The sequence below is a fragment of the Recurvomyces mirabilis genome (assembly GCF_035927965.1).
Source record: "Recurvomyces mirabilis strain CCFEE 5264 chromosome Unknown scaffold_55, whole genome shotgun sequence".
In the NCBI taxonomy this organism is placed as follows: Eukaryota; Fungi; Ascomycota; class Dothideomycetes; order Mycosphaerellales; family Teratosphaeriaceae; genus Recurvomyces; species Recurvomyces mirabilis.
The window spans coordinates 21,328-46,328 of NW_027041989.1; the positions used below are offsets into that span (position 1 = coordinate 21,328).

Genomic DNA, 25,001 nt, shown 5'->3' on the forward strand with positions numbered 1-25,001 from the left:
GTTTCGCTTTGATAGACCGGCTACTATCAAGGTGTATTGGTTGAGTATAGACACATTTATTTGCCCCTGCGCCTCTGACGTTTTGGCCATTACACTCTCGGTCTTGTTGCATGCCGATACGAGGAGTTGGCTCAGTCCTCAGCCTGGTCTTCTGCTGATTGTTGCTATTTCTATTGATGTCTTGGACGAAAACCCGGCTTCTACCGATCAGCTGGCTTCGTCGGGCATGATGCTGCTCTGGTAAACAGGGTATGGTGGTACATCTGTTACGTGGACAGGTGAAGTGTCATTGCGTACATGTTCTCCAACCTGGCATGGCAAGGCTCATTGGCTCCACAACATAGAAGGAACAGAATAGTCTAAACCGGGGGCGGGGTGCCTCTAGCAATTGTATAACGGGCATTGTACATTACTATTATCATATATCTATCGTATCAAGCCACGGAAAAGAGCCAACTCTACACACACATTAGTCTATCAACCCAGCCGCCACATTCAACACCTCACTCGGACACCGCATCAGGTGTAATAATGTGGCATCCTTCTCCGCCACAACAGACAGCACAGACTGGATTCCGCTTCGGCCCATATCACCTACCCACCAATGTTCTTCGGCGAGGATGGCTAGCATCAGCCAGTGAGCGTAGATGGCTAGAGCAAGAGGATGACAATTCTTCACCATGCTGACGAAGTCTTGGGGTAAGCCGCCGATCCATGCGAGGAGCAGGCGGAAGAGGCTGGGGCCCTGCAGGTTGCAGATGAGATCTGTCACTTCTTGCAAGAGGCGCAGAGCTCGGACGCAGCAGATCGGGTCATAATCGTTTGTTGCGCTTGCGTATGAGTCTATCGCGACTTGCAGGGCCAGGAATCGTGCTTCCTTCGTTCTCGTGATGTAGCCGAGTACACGGGCCGAGTCGTTGACGGCTGTAAGCGGCTGCGTTAGGTTCCAGGCTACGTTGCTTGTGTTGTCCGAGTCGAGGACTATGTCTCGCTCGAGCATGGGGTCTACCTGCAGTCCCATGGCGGAGAACGATTCGTGGACGGTCTTGATGCCTTGGACCAGATGTACCCAGGTCCACGAATCAGAACTGGTGATCTGGATGCCATGCAGACGACGTTGTCGGAAGAATGCAAAGGCGATAATGCAGAGCAGTCTAGTGCATGCCAGGTTCGAGTCAACCTCCGTGGGGTCCATTCTGGACAGCTGAAGCCTGCTTTGCCGCACAAATAGGTTCCCGTGCGCGTTGGCGGCATCGATATATCTGGTCGCGTAGTCGTCGTTACACTCTCCGCTTGCAAAGTGTAAGTACACGGCGCCGAGGGTAAGCATGCCATGTCGGACCGTCCCGGAGCTGTAGGCGATAGATGGAACGAAGACCTGCCAGATCCATTGGTTGCCATCCGCGAAAGAAGGTACGACCTCGCCGAGATATGCACGCGCGAGCTCGGTATCGCCCACATCGATAGAACCTAGCGTAGGAGGCGTAGACGGAGTCTGTGGAGAGCTGGCAAAGCTGGAGGATTGGCGGCTGAGACTGGGGACTTCCGGGCTAGGCGTCCCCAATGCAGGTACCTGTGCCGTTGGGCTCGTCGCAGGCGCTTTATTGGCGTAGATACATGCTTCACCGCGCATGCGGCATGATGTGCAGGCTGGCCTTGTTTCGTCACACTAACCACAATCAGCACATGCTCCAACTCGTTCTCGTTCGCCACGTGGACTTGATAGCTACCTTCACTCGTCTCTGCTTGCATTGCACACATCCCAAACGGGACTTACGATGATGCCGTTTTGTGCGCATAAAGGGGATCTCAATGCCATCCATCATGTCACTTTTCTCTGACATATCGATTCAATCTAAGACTCCTAGACCACGCTGACGATCATCAATGACTGCGCAGGGCTTCAGCGACTTATATCGACATGTTCAGTGCTGTAATTGTCATTGTCTGCAGTGCCCTTCTGGGCGGGTGGCGATGCTCGCTTTCTCGTTCAGCCGCATTGCCCTGCAAAAGTCGGATTTGCTCTGTAATGCTTTCCTTCATGGCACGACTATGACGGAACGTCTTGCTTGATTAAGGTTGGTACGATCGGCCATTGAACGACTGTAACTCCGTTGAAGAAGTCATCAAGATGCCGTAAGGATGTGCGAGGGGAAATGGTATGTAGTAGATGGTGGAACGAGGAGGTGTTAATGGTACAGTATGATCGCATAATTCTGATCGGGACCACCGAGCCTGGCGGGCCGAGCCTCCTTACCAGCCACATCAATGCTAGCTCAGGCGCGTCACTCGCTATAACGCATTCCATCCAGGACAGCACATTGACGGCGACACCGGACATCATTGCAACATCTTCTTGGTGCCCTCGGTCATCGCATCAGCTAGATGACGTGCGAGTACATCGTGTTTAGTATCACGACGTAGATATCGCCACCACAAAAGCAACAGCGACGCGTTCCAGGCAACTTCACAACAACAACGCGCAGTCAGCCAGGCGCGTCGGCGACCACAACCTCAACCTCACTCCACAGACGAACACATAACTCTGGGCAAGTCGCGGACATCTTGGCAGCGTCACAACCCATATCATGTTCTATTCCGAGTCGCTGCTGGCCAAGAATGGCCCATTGGCGCGGGTATGGTTGGCTTCTAACCTGGAACGGAAGCTCAGCAAGCAGAATATCTTAAGCGAGAAGATTGACACGAAGGTGAAAGACATTATTGGGACGGGTCAGGCACCCATTGCGTTGAGATTGAGCGGACAGCTGTTGTTGGGAGTGGTGCGCATCTACAGCAGGAAGGCACGATATCTCTTGGACGACTGCAACGAGGCACTGGTCAAGATTAAGTTGGTGAGTCACGCTCGCTCATATGTACCCGCGAGAGACGAGATGCTGACAAACTCAGGCCTTCCGACCAGGCAACGTCGACAATGACATGCCCCTCCACCAAGCCCATGGTGCTAACAATAACGCTCTCCCACTTCCCGACACCATCACAGACCTTGAGCTCTTTGCTCCTCTTCCCGACCCGGACGAACTTCTACGAGGACCTGGCAGCCGTCATGGAGGGCGGGATCCTACTCTATTGGACTTTGGCACGAGTCAGCTGCTTCCCGAAAGCCAGACTCCATCAAGGCGGCAGAAGCAGAGTGCATTCCTGGAGGACATCGATCTTGACCTGGATCTAGGGCTAGAACTTGGCGATGTTCCAGTGCGATCGACACCTGGAATTGAGGACCGCAGCATAGAAATTGGTCGTCGAGCTGCCACACCCAAGCGTGACGAGCCGACACTTTTGGAGGACGACGATCTTGGGCTTGACATGGGCTTCGATGACACAATTGCGCGTAAGAGTTCTCTACCACCTCTTCCCATGGACGACGGCTTCATGCCGACCATTGAGGATGATATGCCAATGGATGGTATGGACGATGCGACTGCTCAAGCCAACGATGCAGCCTTTGCGCGGATAGCTGCTGCTGCAGAGAGGCGACGTGATAGTGCTTCTCCGCTGTCATCCCTTCGCAGCAGTGCCGAGCGCGAGCTGGAGCAAACTTTCCAGCTTGGTCAGGGCGTAGCCGAGGAGGACGATCCGACGGTCGTGCAGGCCGCGCAGCGTGTTAAGCGAAGACGTGTCATGCGCCAGGATCTCGAGACCGAGCTGCACAACAAGCAGATCAAGCAGCAGCAGATGGACACCTCTGCTATTACCAAGGCGCCTTCTTTCTTGCCTCGCGACCCGGTTCTGCTCCAACTTATGGAGATGCAGCGTAACGGCACATTCGTCAGCAATCTTATGGGTGATGGTATGATGCAAGGTTGGGCACCTGAGCTCCGTGGTATCTTGTCTCTGGAGATCGTGCGTAAGGCTGGCGACAAGAAGCGTAAGCGGGATAGTGGTGTGGCTGATGTGCAGACCCCGAGCGACAGGCAAGAGACGCCACGGATCGAGCTACCGCAGGAAGACGAGGGTTTTCAGATGGATCCTGGTGCAGACCCTACACTGCGATCAGATGGCGTAGGTCCTCTTCTCATGTCTGATGGCTTCCAGATCCCGCCAGCAGATGATCTGGAGCAGCCTCTAGAAGACGACGACGAGCTATATGCTGGCTCGCCTGCTGCGCCCTTTGACATCACAGAAGCTCCACTGCTACACCCATCACAATCCGGCCTCGTCTCACTAGGCACAAAGAACGCCGTGCACCTCCTTCGCGACCACTTCGCACCCGGTCACTCCGCCACCGCTACCGAGCCACCCACGCCCTCGAAGCGTGTGAAATCCGAGGCCTTGTTCACAGATCTCTGTCCGGTCGCCACCACAAGTCGACAGGACGCCACGAAGATGTTCTTTGAGTTGCTGGTGCTGGGTACCAAGGATGCTATCAAGGTCGAGCAGGATACCAAGGAATTGGGCCTTCCTATTCGTGTGAGAGGGAAGAGGGGGCTGTGGGGCGAGTGGGCTTCGCGAGAGGCGGGTGGTGAGATTGCTGGACAGATTGTCGAGGAGGTTGAGGCGGAGGTATGAGGGGTTGAATGGAGTTGTATGAGTATTATGACAGTTTGCGGCGGGTCTCGTGGGCAGGAGGCAGCCAGGGAAGGCGTCAGGAAGGCCAGGAAGTGCGAGGACAGGAATCGAGCGCATTTTGCGCGGACGTGATATCCCAGCGTGATGTGATACGTTTACTCAGGTATTCTTCAGGTCAACGAACATTCTTACTTCATCCCTTCCCCAACTACCGACTTGATCAACGGTGTCGTCTCCGTAGAGTGGTATCGCCACAGCGTATTGAGTTCCCTCACACACAGCACGACGTTCGTGCTCTGCCTCCGCTGGCATGACTGCCCAAACGGACTTGGTATTGCCTACCTCGTACAGCTCCCCGATGGACTCACGTGGTCTCGCAAGTGTGGGGCTCTTGGGGATCTTGTGCTCAACGTCACTACACGACGTTCGGAATGGTAGCTCCCTTCCACAGCGGCCTCCGCTTGCTTCACTTTCTTCGACTTTCACTCTTCACACTCTTCACACTCACTAGGCAAAGGACTCACCCCCGTCCAACGGTATCGTGCCTCCGCGTTCGAAAACTCAGGGCATAGAGGATAAGCCTCGTGCCGGGCGCATCAAATGGACCGACGATTTAAGGGTTGCCTTGGCTCTTATGTTCGAGGAGTACAACGCCAATACCAAACGTGTCCACGAAGTGTTGATCGCTATGTTCGAGGACTATCTGGCGGAGTATGGTATTACTGCTGATGCGGTCAAAAAGAATACCCTTTACGCCCAGTTCCGCGAGAAGGATAAACTGGCACGCTCGTGGCAGTCGGCGATAATGGTTCTGCCATGGTGCCGCTCATCAACGTGATCGCGACGAGATGTTCGACAGGATCAGAGCTACTGCTGCAGCTCTTCATCACGAGGCTCTGAACCACATTGCTCTTGATCACAACAAGATGCTAACGGAAGTCCCGAAGAAGTCGACAAAAGCTGTGGTTGTATTGCCAGCTCCTGTCACACCGCAGAAGCGCAAGACCTATACTGTCGAATACGAGCACGAGTAAGCCACTGCACCTGATCTGAACCCAAATCTCAAACGAGCAAAGACGAAGGCAACCATCGCCGTCACTCTCGCTAACGCATAGAACCCGGATCCGGAGACCCCATCACCAGCATTGCGTCCACTACCTCAACAACGCCGGGAGCATGCCACCGTGCTGTACGAGACACCGGCGGGACGTCAGATCTGGCTGACACCAAAGGAGTATCAAGAGTATAGTCCGCGATCTCCTCAGTAGTCGAGTACAAGCTGATTCAGTATCGCGCGCAGGACTCAGCAGCCTTTGACACCACTAGCTGCGGCGGCAGTACATCCACCCAGGTCCGATATTCTGTATCGTTATAGTGAGCAAGCTGCCCATTCATATTGTTATAAAATGAGGAAGGCTAACATACTTACAGCTGACGAGAAGAGCCGGAGCAATCTTGTGGACGGCGAGTTCATCGCAGGACGTTTCCGCAATCTTAACTTTACGCCGGTGCCGCTCCCTGGTGTAAACAGCACATTCTTCCCTTGGCATGAGTTCTTTGCGCACCTTAACCGTGCGATCTGATATCCCCTTCTGCACTCATGGGTGTTACTAATTCGGTACAGGCAACATGATCGAGACGCCCTTCGTGTCCACAAGCAATCTGCTAGTCTGGATATTGTACGTCTCCTCGGCTAGGGGTTCGCTTGAGCTCATGTTATGTGTACGGCTGACACTTACTTTTAGGCGCCTAGCATTGAACGAAGCCAAGGAGGGCCGCAGAGATGGCCAGATTACCGTTATTAATGGCTCAAGACTCGAGAGGAAACATGTATACCACGCACTCCCCATGCACAGGGAGCTGTGTGAAAAGCGAGCTTTTGAGAAGGGCGCCTGGAAGTATCCTGGATCTCATAAGTTCATGGTTTATCACAAGGTGTGACTTCCACCAAGAGCGTGAAGATAGGCCCACATGCTGACCGTCATCGGTGTAGATACTTGCTAAAGCTATCGTGCATACCGTCGGCCTAGAGGACATGGTCAAGCTCGCGAAAAAGGTCGCAGCTGTTGGTCACGCTCTCAACTTCCAGCTTCTTGCTGGGAAGAAAGACTTCCGCACTAAGGTCAGACCTCAGCTTGAGAGTGCGAGAGTGGAACTGCTACCAGCTGTGATCAATGCTATGGCACGATTCCTGAAGCTTCTTGGCCTTACGCCGGCGTCAACGATGGAGCAGATTTCCTACCTGGCGGCGGACATTGTGCAGGGTTGGGCCTTCCGCATCGAGGCGCACACGCCACCGGAAGAGTACCAACAGATGTCTGCTATTTTTGCCTACGTCTTCTGTAAAGGCAGCTTCCCTGATTTGCGAGAGCATATGAAGGTCCGCATGGCGTTTTTGGACGGCCTCCGCTGGGGCTTGGGCACCTTCAGTGTCCGACATTCTGTAGAGGCTCTGGCTTTAATGCAGAGGAAGGCCAACATGGCAGGGCTTGCGCATCCGGCGAAGATCTTGTCCGATGAGCTCGATGCGGCGAGGTTGCATATTACTATGTTCGGACGCAAGCAGCAAGCACTCATTACAGACGGTGGACGGCCTGGCAACGACATGAATTTGATCGATGCGCCCGGCTATAAATCGAGCGATGATGCAGACGAGGAGGTCGTGTACGGTCCCTGAGATCAGCTAAGAGGGGTGGAATGGTACCGAGACCAACCTCTTCGCTTATAGTAGAGCTGCATGGATTATGGCTTGCATTCATTGTCTGAGATGTGGCGATTCCGCGAGGCTCGCTGTATGACGGGTGCGTCATGCGAAGTACGATCTTGAATGTCTAGGATTGATCCATAATCACGGGCTGTCGACGACGGGGAATTACGATGGTTGTTCGATGGGATGGGATGATAAGGTAGATAATGAACTAGGTGGAAAGCATCCTGTCAAATAGGCGGATGGTGCCGCACAGTCCAAGAAACTGTAGATTGTCAGCAAGCCTAGCAGATCGGCGAACGCCTGTCCATATGTCGTATCCTCTACCTGGTGAAGGCATGTACGACTGCTCCAACGTGGCGTTCGCAAATCTCGTCGCACGGAAGCCTCAGCCTTAATCAGGTGTCTGTAATCCGATCACTGTCGAGCAGTATGCCGCGATGCGTTGGAGCAACGAACTGTAACGCAGACTAGTATCTCCTGCCGTGTGAGGCTCTCACCTTGTTGCTGGCAATATAATCACGGTGATAAGGCTCGATTCGATGTCTCGCAAGATCGGATTCGTCTCAGGTAGGTTTGTGCCATCCCCGATTTGGCAGTCGTCAACCGAGGCGGTGTCAACTTCATTCGTCCATCTTCATTCGCACCATCCTTCTACTACAACACCACCTCGCCCTTTGCATCGAGTCACTCCGTTGTGCACGCCCAACGCGTCGATGAGAGGTGCAAGAACGCACACCTATAAGGGTCTGGATCCCATCAGAGACATTGCATCTTGCCGCCATGAATTACACAGTCTCAGCTCAGATGAAACACGCAGGCGCCAGCTGCCAAGTCGATCCTTGCCAGTCCATCTCTCTGACCATCCTACTTTGACACACTTGGGCTCCGCGTCTGCACGCCACCTATAGACTTTGGATACGTTGACCGGCTCACGTACCCTATAGTAATTACCAGCTAAGTGATCTCTTTTTGCTATTACCTGCGATCAAGACGTTTCTGGCGCCTCGGATGGCGCGCTTGCTCTCTTGTTATTACACGCGTGCGCATCCTCATCGATTACCACTCTGCTTTACTCCGAATCTGGAGACTGCGCAATATTCGAGTATACGACCGCACTGACGCAGACGAACGCGACTACGACCTGGTCTACGAGCACGACGGAGCGATTATGAGATGACGATGCTCTCCCATGAGTTACACTGAACCACAGCAACGTGAACCAGACGATCGCGAGGACAAGCCACCATTGAGCGCGCTCTGGTCTACTCTGACATCCTTACCGAGCGGCCGGACCGCGTTCGGCTCTGATGCAGCGACCAGCACAATGTCTGCCTTCTCCATAGTGACGGTGCCAATATCAACAGCCACTGTGCAAAGTACGATTTTACGGACGACATATATTACGATCTCTGGCACGACGAGCTTGGCGGGGCCTTCACAGCCATCTCAAAGCACATCGACGACACCCTCAAGTCGTTTCACATCAAGCTCGGCACACGTCTTGCCGCCTGTGGCGACATCTTCCTTAATTGTACCAATATCGACCATAACAAGTAGTAAAACAATGATGAGCAGCAGCATAGCCACAACTAGCTCGACTGCACTTGCCTCCTTGTCTATAGTTGCGACATTAAGCACGCAAGCCAGTCTTGCCACTAGCTCCATGACATCGACGGTGCAGACGAACCAGCCAGCCTCTACCCCAACAAACACTGCAGCGCCCGCTACTAGAACAGTGTCCAAGCACGCGGTCGTTGGTGGACTTTCTGGTGCGATTGCTGGCTTGCTCATGGTCGGTGCTCTGATATTCTTCTGCTTTCGGCGCAGGCAGAGGAGGAGAGACGACGACGTCGGAGAGAGCACAGAGCTCGATGAGAAGATATTCCGGCCAACGTTACTACGAAAGTGGACCGTTTTCATGGCGCAAGCCACGCCCAAGCAGACGCCACAGATGTCCGTGAGCAGATCACCCGTGACTGTAGACGAAGAACACCACATCATACGCATGAGCACACAACACTGGGCTCGGCCATATGCTCCAGGTACCGGCGAAGGCTACCGAGAATCAATGCCTGCTGGCGCGCTGAGAGTGGTCAATCCAGATCGTAGCCGACCACAGACACCAGCAGCGTCGACCGACAGCCCAAGGGGCTATCTGTTCAAACAACGGTCTGCATTAGCGACAGTCTTACTCAGCGCCAGTGGCAACCGGTCACGAGCGAGTTCACGATCGGGCAACCCACAACACATTCCAGAGATTACGATCGATCCTGCATTGTCGCGCGAATGTATTGCGCCGACTGCGATACCTCCATCATTTAAGTCATATCCGTCAGTCACTTCACTAGCCATAGTACAGCAGCAGCCGCCGGAAGATCCATTTGTGACTCCGCCAGAGAAAACACAGGAGGAGATGCTGCAGCGTGCGCTGAAACGACCAGGCCTGGCGCCAATACAGAGCGCTGCCAGTCTTGCGCAACGAACGTTGAGCCATGTGCTGCAACCCTTCCGCAGCAAGTCCAACATGACGATAAACCATGCCGCTCCTTCGAACCGGAGCTCGATATCTTCTTTCATGACCCGGCAGCGCAATAGAGATACAGAATACTCTGATCCCTTTGACCTGGACAGACCGAGTATAAGGACAGTACCTAGTGCGTATCTACGGAGCACTCGCGATTATGAGCAACGCTGGACTATGACACAGTCACGATATGAAGGGTCGTGAGATAGGATGGCTGGATTTGCCCGATGACCACGGCACCAGTCGTTAGAGAAGCAGATTACATGTCTTCTTCTTTGATACGCACTTTCGGGAGAGACGTACACGATATAGTGCTACCCCAAGCTCACCATCACTCCGATACACTCTCGAATTTCGCCACTCTCGGCGGAGCCGCTCCAGGACGAGATCAAGCAGCGCGTGCAGGAGTGTTCACCGTACGGGCGTCGAGTTTATGACGGGCAAGAGAGCCTTCAAGCTATCTGCTCGTACTCCCAACAGCTCCACCCACAGGACTGTCGGATTATCTTCCCGTAATGAGATGTGCGTCAACGACGCCATCGAGGCCATCTCCCCCTGGAGGTCGACGGCAAATTATCTACCGTTGGAGATCCTTGATAGGGAAGGACTCATACCAACGACAGCAGAGCTGCATTCCAGGTCTAGTGGTCCGAATGCAGAGTCTCACTTCCGCTGTGGGTGATATTGTTGCACGATTGGGTATCAAATGGGGGCGCTATGTACATGAAAGGAATGGCTGCTTATAACTTACATCAGTACATGATGTACGCCCGAGATCTGACGGAGGAACCGCAGTATTTGAGATATCCGGTGCATCCGCCATCAATAGCCGTAGCTGTGGGTGATGATGCAGTCAGGTACTAGTAGGCAAGGAGTTACGCACGGCCCAGCTATCGTCGAGAGGTTCTTTGGGGATGATCTTGGGCTGGAGATTTTGTAGAATCATCTGCAGATTGAAAAGCCGTCAAGGGCAATCAAATTGAGACTGTCTGCGGTGTGAAAGCTTAGCTGGCAAGGGATGAAAGCATTGTCGTCTATTGTACGTGTGAGGACACAGCACAACTAGGACTTTGGTGGTGGGGTCATATGAACGATTAAGATCAATGTTTTGATGATTTAGCCATGTCCAGTGATCTTAGACTAAGCTCACACTGTATCACTACCATCTGGCAGAAAGCGTTATCCAGCATTTACGATGATCCAAGGTTAGTGTAGTGAGAGCTTGTCTGATCGTGAGTGGGCCCGGCAGCTGCACTCTGACGTAGCTCGATCTCTCATCTCTCGTGGTACCTGAGCACATGTGACAAAGATCTACATGTAGGTTACCGAGCGTCCTCAGCACAGTCCTACTTTTAACAGTGTGCTGGAAAGCAGCTCCGATTTCATGCCACATCTGCACTCATACAACATATCCCCAGTGACTCAGCAGCGACATGGCACCGATCCTTCATGTCATGCGGCACGGTCAAGGATACCACTCGGAGGCGGTCACAAAGAATGGGCATCAAGTACACGATCCACACTTGACACCAAAGGGAAGGGAGCAATGTGCAGACAGATGTGCAGAGTTCAAAAATCATGATTCAGTACGTGACCAGTGCACCAAAAGCTAGCTCGTACTTCTTACTCACCACAATCCAGATCGAGCTTCTCCTGGCCTCGCCACTCCGTCGTGCACTAGAGACCTGCAAACTAACATTTACGCCGTGTATCGATCGTGGGATGAGGATCATTGCCCTTCCCATGGCGGAAGAAGCGTCGGATGCACCCTGCGATACAGGCAGCGAAGCCGACATCCTCAAGCAAGAATTTCCCAAAGCTGTCGACTTCGATCATGTAAAATATGGCTGGTTCCTGCATGAAGGCGAGTACGCGGTCGATCCGAAGTCGCTTAACGCACGAGCGGCGAAGCTTCGACGATTCATCCGTGATAGGCCGGAGAAGGAGGTAGCGCTGGTGAGTCATGGGTTCTTTAATCATTATGTCACTGGTGATGTCAACGAGAAAGGCGAGCAGACGACTCCTTGGTGGCAGGAGACCGAGCTGAGAACGTTCCGATTCGTGGATGGTGGCGAGGAGGCTATGATCAAAGAGACGGACGATTCGATGTTGAGACGTGGTGCTGTGGAAGGTGGACTGATCGTCAATCGGCCTGAAAATCGTGGTAAGGATGCAAGTGAGAGTAGCTGAGGCTTGAACGTGCAGCTGTTTGTTCGTCGCTATGTGCATATCTCGCGCCAGCGATGGCTCGTTATCTTAGCGGCATGCCCTCGTCAAATCGTGTCTGCCATACATGTCAAAGCATTAGACTTTCGTCACCAGTGAGACCTCATCATTCTCGAGCACCGCTTGCTCCGCTCCTATCCAGCCCATACTTGGTGAAGGCTTTTCATAGACATCTGCGAGGACATTATCGGCACTGTCGCCACCTGGATAATGTTGTTTCCCTTGCCACTGCGGTCAGCGGTGGCGATTGGTTTCCGTGTCTGGCTGCCACTGAAGATGGAATTGTTGCGTGACCCGTATTGGAGTGTATGTGCTGAGCGGTGTTGTTCACGCGAGATCTCACTGGATATACTCTTGTCGACGAGAGCGAGTTGCTGGGCGCAGTCCGTGCCAAGCTTGAGCAACTGGACATGGGATGATCTTCGCAGTCGTGGCACATGGTAGGTAAGAGTGGGCAGCCTAATCAGAATGCGCTGTTTGTTCAAGCTAGGCCGCGCGGATTGCCGTCTTCGGAAGCACAAGCATAGTACGCCAAGCACCATACTCACTCCTGGCGCTCTCCTTCATACGAAAGGCAGACTGTCCCGGACCTAGACCAATCGACCAGTAGGACTAGTAGGTGTCATGGTCAGAGCATCCTCGGGTGCATCCTTTGCAGCAAAGGTGGGGCGTCGCAGAGGTTCCTCCAGACCGTGCGATAACGACCAGCCTCTGCCTCTACCTCTCCAAGTCGTCGTTGGCTCTTCCCCTCCCGTGGGTGTTGGTGGTCCCGGGAGGATCTCTCGTAGCAGTGTGTTCACGTTGTGGCCTTCGTCCTTGGCTTCTTGCCACTGCCGTGGGTAGCCTAAACTTACTTCCTCGAAGCGCACGTTATCGATCCAGTCGGTCCTGCGTACATGTAGGTGACCGGTCACGATCACTTTGGCATGGTATTTGGTGTGCCAGTCTTTGGTCTTGGTTGTACCGCACCATAAGCTGAAGCGCGGGACCTTGGGAATAAAGATCGTGTCCTCACGAAGTGGCCAGTGATTGATGATGACCAGCGGAAAGCCGGTCTTTGCAGCTTTGGCCAGTTTCGTCTCAGATTCGGAGACAAGCTGAGCACACCATTCATCACGTGTCGAGTATGGGTCAGGATATAGCAGGCTCTCGTCAGTAGCTCGAATACCTTCTTCCATCGCCCATTCCAACGCTCCTTCTCGCGTTACATTTTGTGGTCGAAAGCTGTAGTCGTACAAAGTAAAGATTGGGCAGATGACGGCCGCCACTTGAAATCCTTGGTCATCTTCGTACACCCAGGTCATGAACTCGTCCTCTGGAGTAAGTACACCATGCTTCTTCGCAGCTTTGATGCAGGCCATGTATTTGGCTTCGCCTTTCAGATGCATTTCATCTTCCTTGGCGACCTTAGAAGTATACAGCTCATGGTTACCGGGTACCCAGAAGACATGCTTGAATTTGCCTTTTGCCACTCTGAAGGCTTCGTTCAATGTTTCCAGGTTTTCACCAACTACATTGGTCAGCTCGTGGCGTGATCTTAATCATGTTTAGATCTGCGGCGCACCATCTCCAGCCAAGATCAGGCCATCGTCCGGCCCACGCGATTGAAGCTTAGCGAATTCTTCGCGATTGCTCTTGAACGACAAATGTATGTCGGCAATGGCCCATAACCGCATACTGGCGGTCTTCGGTTGTTTGAGTGGCGAAGAGACAGCAGCAGCAATAACGCTTTCGACCCTGTGGAAGGAGGCTGTTTGTCTTTATATAATTTTGCCGCAGAGAGTCGGGGCCCCGGGGGGAGTTTATAGGGTCAAGCTCAAAAGCAATACCTCAGTCCAGCGTCGGTGGCTCTAGTAAGCAAGCGTAAGGGGCTCTTCGAGGCAAGACAGCATCGTTGGTTGCGTTGTCAAACACTTGGCAGGCAAGCAGGCGGACACTCCAGACCACTTTCTCCAGCAATTTTTCTCCTAAGACGTCGTTCGCCCTCGCCCTCATCCCTAGAGGCGGGCGTGTCGAGCCGCGGCAAATGTGGAGACTGGAGAGGATGTCGGTGACAAGGGAGTGGCTTCGCCGACGGTCTCGTGTTGACTTCTGAAACACTTTACTCCTGCAAAGACTGGCTGACGTGCATATTCTGGACCGTTTCCTACAATCTGACTGGACGGCACTAGAGGCAAGATACAGCCTGCGTGTATACTGTAGGCGCGGGCCGGCACATTGTTATTCACCAATACATTTACCACATCTCGCCAGGGCCAGCTGTAGTCAGCAAAGCCCTTGCACAGCCCGTCCATGTCGTTCACGAACCGCATTTCTTCAAGCAACCGTTACTCTTGCAACGGGTCAGTCAGCCGGGACCCAGATGATCTCTGTGCACTCCACCCGGCCTCACAGCCACAAAGCCGCTCGACGCATTCATCGCGTGCGCCGGTACTCGTGACGATGAGGCACAGCATTGCACGGTCCGTGCTAGCTTGGTGAGAACTCACGAGATGGATGCAACGCGCGTCTTGCCTGAATCACAACCAACTCACTCTGCTACACTGCTACAGCCGCGAGGAGAGTTGACTTCCTGACCGCGGTGAACAGCTGCCAGACCATTGCATAGGCCTAAATCCTCGGAATGTTCGGAGATTTTCCGCCTCCCCCACAGAGGCGGACAGTCTAGAAAATCGATGGCGTCCACTTCCATCGAGACCTCGAAATAGAAGCTTACACTGATTGGGTATGGCTCTTGCAACGTCCCCAACGCAGCCAGGGACACCCTCCGTCACAATCAAAACCCTTCCATCTCGTATTCTTTGCAGTGCAGCGTCGTATCTCTTTTGCTATTCGTGTATCATCTTAGGTCTTGTCGCGTTTCCTACTTGTCTTTGGACTCTTATACACTCGCTAAAGCATCTCCCACGATTTTGAACGGCCTTCTCCAGGGTTATCACATTCGCTTACACCGGGACTGGACTGAAACACTACTCGAGACGGAATCGATCAAACCATTTCTAGGCAGCAGAAGATTAGATCTTACAGCCAATCCATAGACTTGGGCAGCTATATACACCACGACAATACTAGAGATAGTATTGTTTGTCTGGTACATTCTTAGACGACTGTACTTGGCCGTGAGCCGTATCACGCGACCATGCGCTCCTCCACAGGAGTCAAAGGACTCCTGCCACTGGCCTGCTTGGCAACTAGTGTATTGGGTGGAAACATTCTTAGCACATCAGGCTTCTCGCAATGTATGGAAGGTGGAACCGTGCAGGTCAAGAACCTCGATGTCTCATATGACAAGGACTCCCGAGTCCTCACATTCGATGTTGCTGGTACCAGCGACAAGGTGCAGAACGTTACGGCCGAGCTGGTGGTGACTGCCTATGGCAAAATTGTCTATACGAAGGACTTCAGCCCTTGTGATACTGGCATGCCGCAGATGTGCCCTGTACCGGCTGCCAGTTTCGCGTCGCAAGGCAACCAGACGATCCCCGAAAACTACGCTTCTCAGATCCCGGCGATAGCCTTCTCTATTCCTGATCTCGACGGCTTGGTCAAGATGCAGTTGAAGGATGCAGATACTGGGGAAAATGTTGCTTGCGTGGAATCGACTGTTGGCAATGGACAAACACTTCAGACACCAATAATATCATACGTTGCAGTGGGAATGGCGGCAGCAGCTTTGTTGCTCTCTGGGCTGGCGGGTATCGCAGCTGGAGGACACCCTGGTGCTTCGTCGCCGTCACCAACATTCGGAGAGGTCATTGGCTGGTTCCAAGGTCTCGCCATGAATGGTATGATGAGCGTACAGTACCCACAGGTATACCGAAGCTTCACAGCCAACTTCGCTTTCTCGACCGGTCTTGTGCCTTGGGGACAGTTGCAGACCGGAATAGACAATTTCCGTGCGAGAACAGGAGGCAATCTCACCAGCGATAGCTACGAGTACCTGAAGAATAATGCCACTTTGGTGTATAGCGATGGCAGTGGCAATACGACCACCTCGGGAAAGCTTGTGCGACGCGCTCTCGAGACTGTATTGCTGTGGACTCGCGACGGCACATCTGTCACGGTCAATGGCACTTCGGCCAATATTGGCGAAGACTCTGGTAGCAGCTCGAACACAACATCATCTGGCAACACACGGGAGAACCACCTAGTCAGTGGCATCCAAGGCTACGTCGAACAGCTACAAATACCCAGCAGTAACACGTAAGTCCGATGCCTGCAAGGCGTGTAGTAATATATGAGACATCTACTGATCATTACGTCCGTCGATCTGCAGGTTCCTTACCGTCCTCCTCGTCTTTGCAATCATCTGTGGTGCGATCATTGTAGTCATTCTGCTTTTCAAAGTCATCCTCGAGGCCTGGAGCATGTTTGGCAACATTCCCAAGAGCATGGAATCGTGGCGCAAGCGTTATTGGTGGAGATTGGCCAAAGCACTCACGAATCTCATCCTCCTACTCTACGGTACCTGGACACTATACTGCATCTTTCAGTTCACAAGTGGCGACTCTTGGGCGGCCAAGATTTTGGCTGGCGTTACCCTTGGACTTTTTACCGCCGTCCTGGCTTTCTTCTCTTGGAGGATCTATACGAAAGCTCACCAGTACAAACAGCTGGAGGGTGATGCATCGAAATTGTACGAGGACAAGGACACATGGGTCAAATACAACCTGTTCTACGAGAACTACAAGAAGGGATATTGGTGGTTATTTGTGCCGGTCATCGTCTACATGTTCGCGAAAGGCTGTGTCATCGCTGGTGCCAATGGTCACGGACTTGTGCAGACGGCTGGCCAGTTGATCGTTGAGGCAGTGATGCTGATTGTGCTCCTTTGGGCTAGACCTTTCCAACGGCGAAGCGGCAACTGGATCAACATCTTCATTCAGGTTGTCCGCGTCATCTCTGTCGTATGCATCCTGATCTTCGTGGAAGAGCTGGGTATCAGTCAGACGACCAAGACAATCACCGGCATAATTTTGATCGTGGTACAGTGTATCCTTACCGGACTGCTGGCAATTCTGCTGGTCGTCAACGCCCTCATCAACTGCATCCGCGAAAACCCACACAGGAAGGCCCGCAAGGCAGCGGAGAAGAACAAGCTTGAACGGGATTTGGACGACCTTACACCACTTGATGCGCGCAACTCGTTGCTCATGGAGCCAATGGCGCAAAGACCAGGTGTGCCTGGTCCACCACCTTATAGCGACAGGAAAGGCCGGTATGATCCGGTGCCACGAGATCATTCGCCAGCTTTGGGATCGGAACGCAGCTTAAGCAGACCGCCTCGATTCGGTCGTGAGGACGACGGTGCTCGTCTTGTTTCTGATGCCGCTAGCATGGGACGACGAAACGACAGGAGCGTCAGTCGCAGTCCGGATCGTCAGCCCACATTACCTGATGTTTACGGACGAGCTCATTAGACCATGGTAGAGGATCCGTTTGTGATAGACATTGTGTATGGTGTTGGTGGCGTTTTCTTGCACATGCCGAACCACACGGCTGTTCATTCTATTCATGTCCGTAGATGTGTAGTATTGAGCTACATCAGCTTTCACGATCGAGCGTCAGTGTGCCCACATCCAGTGTCCCTCGCACTGGGGTTTCCATTCCATTACTACGACCTGAGATGAATGATGGGCCAGGTCAGACTCTACAAGTACGTGTGGAGATCTTTACACTGTCAATGAGCTGCGATTATGTATCTCCTACAGCCAACCGGAACATCCATTTGTGCTCACGCGGTCTCGTTACCTTTGACAACGCGAATCTTCGCTTCGGAGTTCTGCGAGTACACGCGCAAACCAAGAACGCATAATGCATTCCATGGGTCTGTTCCGAAAATGGTATCGTTCTGCTGTTGCTGCGTCTCATCTTCGTCCGAGTCCTCGACGACAGGCGCATCTATATCGGAGTCCCACTCGAAGTCGTCGTTAGTGACTTCTTGTGGCTCATCTAGAGGAGTCTCGTAAGGCTCGTCGCTTTCCTCTCCGTCATTTTGCTCGTTGTCTTCCGATGCCGCTTTGCTTGGAGTCGTAATCTGGATCTTTGCTAGGACATCTGCAACGCTTTCTACCTTCTTATTCTCAACATGCTCGGGTGCGATATCCTTCTTGGTGGCGATCTCCGTGACAGCATCCGAATTGCTGTTTTCAGCGGAAGATATTGTCTCGTCAGACTTGGCGGCATTGTCATCTGTCGACGATGCGGGAGTGTTGACCGCCGTCGAACTCGCCTCGCTTCCCTTCACTTCCACAACGATGATAGGCTCTCTCTCTACCTTCTTGCCCTTCGGGGCTTTCTTAGCAGCTTCTCTGGCTTTCTTGACCTCTTTCTTCGTCTTAGCTCGCTCCCGAACAGCCCCTTCGTACTCTCTCTTCCTCTGCTTCGTCACTTTATCGAGACGCTCTTTCCGTAGCCGCTCCCGCTCGTTCTCTTGTTTTTTGAGCCTCCTGGCTTTCTTCAGCGCATCGTTGCTCTCCGCCGTCGTATCACGTCTTTGCTGGCGCCTGACAGCGTCTTCTGCAGCCCGCAGATTGCCCTTAGCTTGTGCGTAGTCGAATCGTCTACCAACGTTCAGTAGCTTCTCTTTCCGATCCGCAGCAAACAGGTTGATGTTCGTTTCTGCTGTCATTGAGCCGGTCCATCGTGTTGCGCTAACCTTGAAGACAACGCTATACGTCCCTCTGTCGAGGTTCTCGATCTCGGCAGATACTGATCGCGTGATCTCGGACGCAGAGCCACTGTTGTGCATGCTTCGCACGATCCATCGACCCTCTTCCTCGCCGTTCTTGTAGACGCGGAAGTGTAACGAGTACCAAAAGCGACCATCTAGGCCTTTGAAGTATCGGTCGTCTGGCTGGCATAATGCGATGACAACAGGGCCTTTCTCAGTGATGGTGAACTCGAACTTCGTGTCCAGGTAGTCTACTGTCCAAGGCACCTTGACGCAAGTCCATTGCTGCGATACCTGCCAGCTCTTGTCAAAGAGCCTGACCCGATTGATATTGGGGAAGTGCTTGAGGAAGTCTGTGTAGCTCATCCAGAAGACACCATCGTCGCCAAAAGTATGCCCGAGCTTGGTCATCATTTCTGCGGTCCAGAGCTTGCTGCCATCGCTCCAGTCGCCTTCCCATTCGGTGTCACCCCACCTGTACTTCGTTAGCTTGACCTGTCAACGACGGACGTGGACTTCGTCTTACGGATTGCGGAGCTTCAACAGCCTCAGATCGCCTTCCTCATATGCTTTCATGACTGCGTACGCATGTCCTCCAATCACACCTTTGCTTCCCTTAGCTTTCGAACCACCTCCGAAGAGATACTTCTCATTGACTTGACTCAGTTGATCTTTCCAAAACCGGTCTTTGTCCATAATGTCCTCTGGATTTATGACCACCCCGACACCACCTGTCAAATCTTCTATACCTTCACTAGCATAGCCACCCTCGATCGAGAAATAATCTCCGTGTGCTTTGGCATAGGCCTTCTCGATCAACGGCAGCCAAGTCTCATTTGACTTGCAGTGCGAGAAGAAAAGTGCCTCGCCACCACGCTGTAGCAGCTCTTTGAGCTTATCTTCCTCATAGTAGACATATCTTCCCTCTTTCTTGCTTCTGCTCCAGTCTCGGACAATGCTGAGTTTGTCGTCATCTCCAACGTTGAGATACAGCTTGTCATCGATAACCTCGGAAATCCACTCGCCATCCCGGTAGAAGACGAAACCATATACGCCAATCTTTTCATTTCTAGCAATGCAGAGGTTCTCGATCAGCTCTTTCTTTGCACTAATCGCCATCAGAGCTGCCAAGAACCAGCAATCTCCAGCACTGCCCTGATGCACGTCTGTAGCATTTGCCCCGTCAATGAAGAATTGTGGCTTCTCGAAGACATCCTCGATTCGCTTGATCCATTTCGGTGGGTCGATCTTCCCAATGGCCTTGGGAAACTGGCCTTCCAGGTTGACCAGGCAATACGGGCCACCTTCAAGATCGAAGGCGTGGTCTACATATTTCCTGTTGAGACGTTCGCACTCGTCTACTATTGCAGCAACTTTGGCTCTGCAATCATCTGCGGCTTCTTCCCAAGAGGTAGCGGCATTCTGCTTGATCGCCAAGCCCTCGCCAGACTTCTGCTCGATGCCTCGTTTCTCTTCCACAATCTTCTTCGCAAGGGCTGAGGTCTTCTTAGCCCGTTTCGGCTCAAGAGCCAGAAAGCGGTCCCATGCTTCGTAGAAGAAATCGTTCTTCTTGGATGTATCTAGAGGAGGTAGACCAATAAGATCCACGGGAGGTGGCGGTTCTGTGACTATACGTATCGGAAAAGGTGTTGGTTGTGGTGTGTCAGGTTCAGCCATGGGCACCGGTATTGGCAGAAACCCTGAGTTGCCCATCTTGCTGGGTCGCGAGGAGATTGATGATGGGAGGAGAGCTGAGTAAGCCCTCTGTGGGAAGAAGACAAGCAGAAAGAAGGCGCCCAGCGACCTTATGTGCCGCCGCCCTGCGGATAGTGACTGGCCATTTCAAGTCGGATAGAAGGCAGCACGGGACCAACGCCACACTGAATATGCTTGACGTACCTACAGATGGTTTGGACTCTATTCAAGGCTGTGAAGGCAGCACGGTCGACTGCCTCAAAGGTGCAGCTGGAGCAGCCAGTCGAGAGCTATCTGGCACTGCGGCCACGTCAAGGTACTTACAGGCCTGCATGACTAGTCCCTGAAATTGCGTGAGCACCGGTCAGGCTCTCGAGCAAGTTAAGAGCTCAGCTGCACGAAGCTCGCAACTCGAAGCCGAGAGATGAGGCTGAGATGGTCGGGTGGCTTGAATTTCGCACGCTTCTGGTTAGACTGGTGCTGGGTGGCCCCAAAGCATGCTGGTCTGGATGAGTCAATCATGTGTTCGTACATCAACGAGCACTTCAACGCAGACAAGACATCGTGGAAGAATGTGCTGGAACACCTCGCTGATTGTGCTGCTGTGATGGACTGCATTGAACGGGCGAGCAGGAGATCTCCAGCATCGAAAGGCGAGACGAAAGTGCGGACAACGAAGACGAAGCTAACGACTTCACGACGAGAGTGACCACGACACTGCAAGACTATGCTGAGAGCATATCAAAATTCGCTTCCGCGGCATCGCAACATCGTCTCCATTACCTCAGCGAAACGAAGAGAAAAGCGTCCTCTAGAGCAAGTCCTTCTTGATAATTGATAAGCACTTTTGCACCTAGCCCGCCGGCCATGGCCTCGCGAACATAATGCGGCGAACAATTGTCCTTATTACCGATCTTCTCATGACCCAGGTTTGTTTACTGATGTTTGGAGCAGCACTGCCATACTTCATGCCGATATAGTGCTGCAGCCCTTCACTTGTAGTAGACCGTCCCTTCCATGACCTTCACTGCTGAGCCGACCAATTCAATATGCTCTACAGCATCGAGATTTTCGCTGAGCGTTACTTCCAAGCCAATATCGCTCTGCCTACCCATCTCAACTCCCTGTCTGAACGAGTATCGTACAGACTTGAGCTTATGCTTCAGGGCCAAGAATGCACCCAAAGCACAAGCTGCACTTCCAGTCGCAGGGTCTTCCATAGACATCTCGATCATTCTCGTCCTGATCTCCCAGATTGAATCGTCCTGTTTCGTGATGACATAGAAGTAAGAGCCAATGAAGCCACCGTTCCATGAGTCATCGAGCTTGGGTGCTACTGCTATACCTGGGCGCTGGACTTGAGCGAGGACTTCTAGTGAGGGAAGTTCCACGCAGACGAAGCTCACGCCCTTGACTGGACTGACGAGATCGACAGCCTTCGGTGGCTGCGAATGGGCGATTGCTGGCTGGAAGTAGTAGACTTGGTCGATGGTGACTTCGTGCTCGGTGTGGATGTGCACATTCTGTGGTATGGAGGCCCGAGCATCAGTGCCGTCAAACTCAAGCTCGATAGGTCCAGCGTTACAGTGTAGCTTGCCCTTCTTGGCGTTCTGAGTAAGTGATCCGAGTGCGTAGCATGCGGCACCTATGGTAGGATGACCAGCAAAAGGTAACTCTCCGTTGACCAGGAAGATACGGACTTGCCATGCTGGCACACTGTCCTTCGCTTGTGCTGCCTCGTGGATGAAGACGGTCTCCGAGAGATTGAATTCCCGCGCTATCATCTGCATTTGCTCAGTGGAGACGTTGCGACCCTCCGGCAATCTAACTATTGCCAGAGGATTCCCAGTAAACTTGGTTTTCGTGAAGACATCGACGGTCACGAACGACAAGCTCGACATCTTTCCTTTCTGGCAGACCGTGCAGCAGTTCAATGTGTTAGTATCTTGATAAGGAAGTCTTGCAAGAAACGAATTTCGGAGTCATCGGAGACACTGTGGAGCCAACAGCCCGCCCTACTACATGATGGTTATGTTCTTAATTAGACTTGTTTGAAATTAAGGATTTCTTAAGGAATTTCCTTAACTTGCTTATTCTTAGCGTAAGTAATAATTAATATAAGCGAAGCCTCTACTTAATTAATAAAATTAAGAGGTCCTTAATTACTTAGTTAATTATAATTAATAGGTATAGTATTATAGCTACTTATAGTAGTATACTATATAGCGAAAAATAAAGCTAAATTTACGTATTTTAGGTACGGAATTACGCTATACTTATCAATCTATAGAAACTATCTTAAACTTAACTTAATAAATCTATAAATAGTACTTTATTACTTTATAACTATAGCCTCTAATACCTCTAGCGAGCTATTAACCGTACTAGGTACCTTAGTACTCGATATACCTTCTATCTTTTAGCGCGCTAGCGACTTTAGTAGCTATATAGCTACTCTATTAAATATACTATCTTCTAGCCTTAAGAGTTATAAGGGTATAAAATAGTAGGAACTAAAGGACTATTAAGTACCGATTAGAGATAAGAAGAATACTACGTAGCTAGTTATATAAGGCTATAGCTAGCTACTATAGTATAAGGATACTAGCTTAATCTAGTAGCTTTATAAGATCTACTATAAATAGTACTCTTATAGGAAGACCTACTATATAATAGAGAAGTAAACGAGTAGCTATAACTATTATATAAAGGAAGTATACTATATTAAAGCTACTAGGCCTTTGCCGAAGACCCCTCTAGCTAAGTAAGCAAGGACTAGTTTTCTAGAATATAGTAGTAATCTAGCTATAGTAGAGCTTAATAAGTAAGCGGTCCTATTTAATTAAATAAAGTTTAAAACGAAGCTCTATAACTAGATTCTTAGCGATAGTATTACCTTTATATTAAGACCCTCGTAGGGGACTAATAGTACGTAACTACCGGAACGCTTATAGCGGGCGCTCCTATAAGCGTATACTTATAAGGTACGATCTAGACGCTCTACGCGGGAGGTCGCACTAGGCGCGCGAGGCGCGCCCTAGTAGATATATATAAGTACAAAGATATTAGTAGTTAAGAGCTTCGTACTTAACCTTAAGTATAGGAGTTAGTAATAGGTTTTACCTACTACTAATTAGTTATACTTCTATCTCCGCCTTAACCGTCTACGCCTAGCTACCTTCCTACCCTATTAGTAACTACTTATAATAGAAGTTATACCGTTCGGAAGCGAGTTTACGCTATATAGAGAATACTTTACTCTAGATAGGATTAACGTACCCTAGACGCTACGCCGCGGCGTTAACGACCTAAAGGCTAGGTATACGCGTAATATAGCCGAATAATAGGATAGAACTAGGGTTTCTACCTCTATTATTACTAGATAAGAGTTATTTCCCTCTAGTCCTAGTTCGAAGAAGAACTAGATAACGAGTAGGAAATAACGAGGTCCGCTAAAATTAGACCCTTAGACGGACTAGGGAGGGCTATAATAATATACTATAACTAAGGCTAGGTACGTAGATAACCTTAGAGTATAGGTATATATTAATAACTAACTAGCCTAGGCGCTAGTAGATTTAGGGTATACTAGAATCTTTATAACGCTAAAGTTTGCTAGAATAGCGAAGATCTACCTATAAGTAAAGGAAAATACTTTCCTACTATATATAATCGATAGAAAGCCGGTTACGTATAATAATAGATTAGTTAATAAAGAGACCGAGATAGTACCTCTATAGATAGGACGCTATTAAGAGACGATTTAGTTTAATATTATAGAGTTGCTAGGCTTAGATATAGTATTAGAACTACTATAGCTTAAGAACGCTAACTCTTATATCGACTAGAAAGCTAAGAGAATCTAGTTTCTAGAACTCTTAGAATCGATACCTCTACCTATAGTACGGGATATACTAGGTAAGATCGAAATATATATAGTAACTTTAGACGAGATACTAAAGAATATCTAAGATCTAGAATAGGACGTCTAGGTCCTTTAGGTAAAGGCTACTAGATCCGATATTATAATTAACTTCTATATTCTAAATAAATACTAAGAGTTTGCTACTCTCTTTAAAGAAGAACCCGATTAGGAAGCCTTACCGGAATATTAGGAGTAGGACTACGAGATGCCTCTACTCCTAGGTAGGACGCCTACGAAATAATTAGTTTAACTACTATCTATAGCTAAACTAGAAATACTATAGAAGTATTTAGAGGATAACCTCTAGAAAGGATTTATTCGTAAGTTATAGTTACTAGTAGAATATCCTATCCTATTCGTCTCTAAAGGCGAGGACGATTAGCGACTCTATATTAACTACCGTAGACTAAACGATATTATAGTAAAGAATAGTTATCTACTACTACTACTATTAGAACTTTAAGATCGCTTATAAGGCGTAGTATAGTTCTCGAACTTCGATATACTAGAAGCGTATTGTTACGGACATATAACATAGGGTGCAGAATAGGAGAATAAGGACTAGTTATTGAGCTTAAAGGAAAGCGCTCAGGGCGCACCCGCGAATTACGTAACTAGCTATCTTTACTAGACTTTGGACAGACACGTAACTAGCTATCCGACTAGACGAGGGGTCTAGCGGACTAATAGCTAGTTAGGAACACGAATCTCCTATATATAT

General features: G+C 50.9%; 9 protein-coding genes across 9 annotated transcripts; 5 read left to right on the forward strand and 4 right to left on the reverse strand.

Annotated features, from left to right (window-relative positions):
- Positions 1 to 469: 469 nt before the first annotated feature.
- Positions 470 to 1,844, reverse strand: UPC2_2 (transcription factor; the record flags this gene model as incomplete). Its single annotated transcript, XM_064843554.1, has 2 exons — positions 470 to 1,650; positions 1,778 to 1,844. The coding sequence occupies 2 exons, from the start codon at positions 1,842 to 1,844 to the stop codon at positions 470 to 472; spliced, it is 1,248 nt and encodes a 415-aa protein (XP_064688868.1).
- A 744-nt stretch (positions 1,845 to 2,588) lies between these two features.
- On the forward strand, positions 2,589 to 5,365 carry MCD1 (sister chromatid cohesion protein 1; the record flags this gene model as incomplete). The annotated part of the gene is made up of 3 exons (XM_064843555.1): positions 2,589 to 2,852; positions 2,908 to 4,521; positions 5,039 to 5,365. The coding sequence occupies 3 exons, from the start codon at positions 2,589 to 2,591 to the stop codon at positions 5,363 to 5,365; spliced, it is 2,205 nt and encodes a 734-aa protein (XP_064688869.1).
- A 10-nt stretch (positions 5,366 to 5,375) lies between these two features.
- Positions 5,376 to 7,204, forward strand: LTS14_010880 (uncharacterized protein; the record flags this gene model as incomplete). Its single annotated transcript, XM_064843556.1, has 6 exons — positions 5,376 to 5,557; positions 5,643 to 5,716; positions 5,959 to 6,099; positions 6,152 to 6,206; positions 6,273 to 6,462; positions 6,521 to 7,204. The coding sequence occupies 6 exons, from the start codon at positions 5,376 to 5,378 to the stop codon at positions 7,202 to 7,204; spliced, it is 1,326 nt and encodes a 441-aa protein (XP_064688870.1).
- A 1,696-nt stretch (positions 7,205 to 8,900) lies between these two features.
- LTS14_010881 (uncharacterized protein) lies at positions 8,901 to 9,965 on the forward strand (the record flags this gene model as incomplete). Its single annotated transcript, XM_064843557.1, is given in 2 exon segments — positions 8,901 to 9,190; positions 9,203 to 9,965. 2 exon segments carry the CDS (start codon positions 8,901 to 8,903, stop codon positions 9,963 to 9,965), a joined length of 1,053 nt encoding a protein of 350 aa, XP_064688871.1.
- Positions 9,966 to 11,194: 1,229 nt separating this feature from the next.
- LTS14_010882 (uncharacterized protein) lies at positions 11,195 to 11,951 on the forward strand (the record flags this gene model as incomplete). The annotated part of the gene is made up of 2 exons (XM_064843558.1): positions 11,195 to 11,347; positions 11,403 to 11,951. The coding sequence occupies 2 exons, from the start codon at positions 11,195 to 11,197 to the stop codon at positions 11,949 to 11,951; spliced, it is 702 nt and encodes a 233-aa protein (XP_064688872.1).
- A 626-nt stretch (positions 11,952 to 12,577) lies between these two features.
- LTS14_010883 (uncharacterized protein) lies at positions 12,578 to 13,663 on the reverse strand (the record flags this gene model as incomplete). Its single annotated transcript, XM_064843559.1, has 2 exons — positions 12,578 to 13,497; positions 13,552 to 13,663. The coding sequence occupies 2 exons, from the start codon at positions 13,661 to 13,663 to the stop codon at positions 12,578 to 12,580; spliced, it is 1,032 nt and encodes a 343-aa protein (XP_064688873.1).
- A 1,463-nt stretch (positions 13,664 to 15,126) lies between these two features.
- On the forward strand, positions 15,127 to 17,407 carry LTS14_010884 (uncharacterized protein; the record flags this gene model as incomplete). Its single annotated transcript, XM_064843560.1, has 2 exons — positions 15,127 to 16,190; positions 16,264 to 17,407. 2 exons carry the CDS (start codon positions 15,127 to 15,129, stop codon positions 17,405 to 17,407), a joined length of 2,208 nt encoding a protein of 735 aa, XP_064688874.1.
- Positions 17,408 to 17,721: 314 nt separating this feature from the next.
- LTS14_010885 (uncharacterized protein) lies at positions 17,722 to 20,373 on the reverse strand (the record flags this gene model as incomplete). Its single annotated transcript, XM_064843561.1, has 2 exons — positions 17,722 to 19,135; positions 19,187 to 20,373. The coding sequence occupies 2 exons, from the start codon at positions 20,371 to 20,373 to the stop codon at positions 17,722 to 17,724; spliced, it is 2,601 nt and encodes an 866-aa protein (XP_064688875.1).
- Positions 20,374 to 21,347: 974 nt separating this feature from the next.
- LTS14_010886 (uncharacterized protein) lies at positions 21,348 to 22,256 on the reverse strand (the record flags this gene model as incomplete). Its single annotated transcript, XM_064843562.1, has 1 exon — positions 21,348 to 22,256. The coding sequence occupies one exon, from the start codon at positions 22,254 to 22,256 to the stop codon at positions 21,348 to 21,350; it is 909 nt and encodes a 302-aa protein (XP_064688876.1).
- Between the last annotated feature and the right edge of the window lie 2,745 nt (positions 22,257 to 25,001).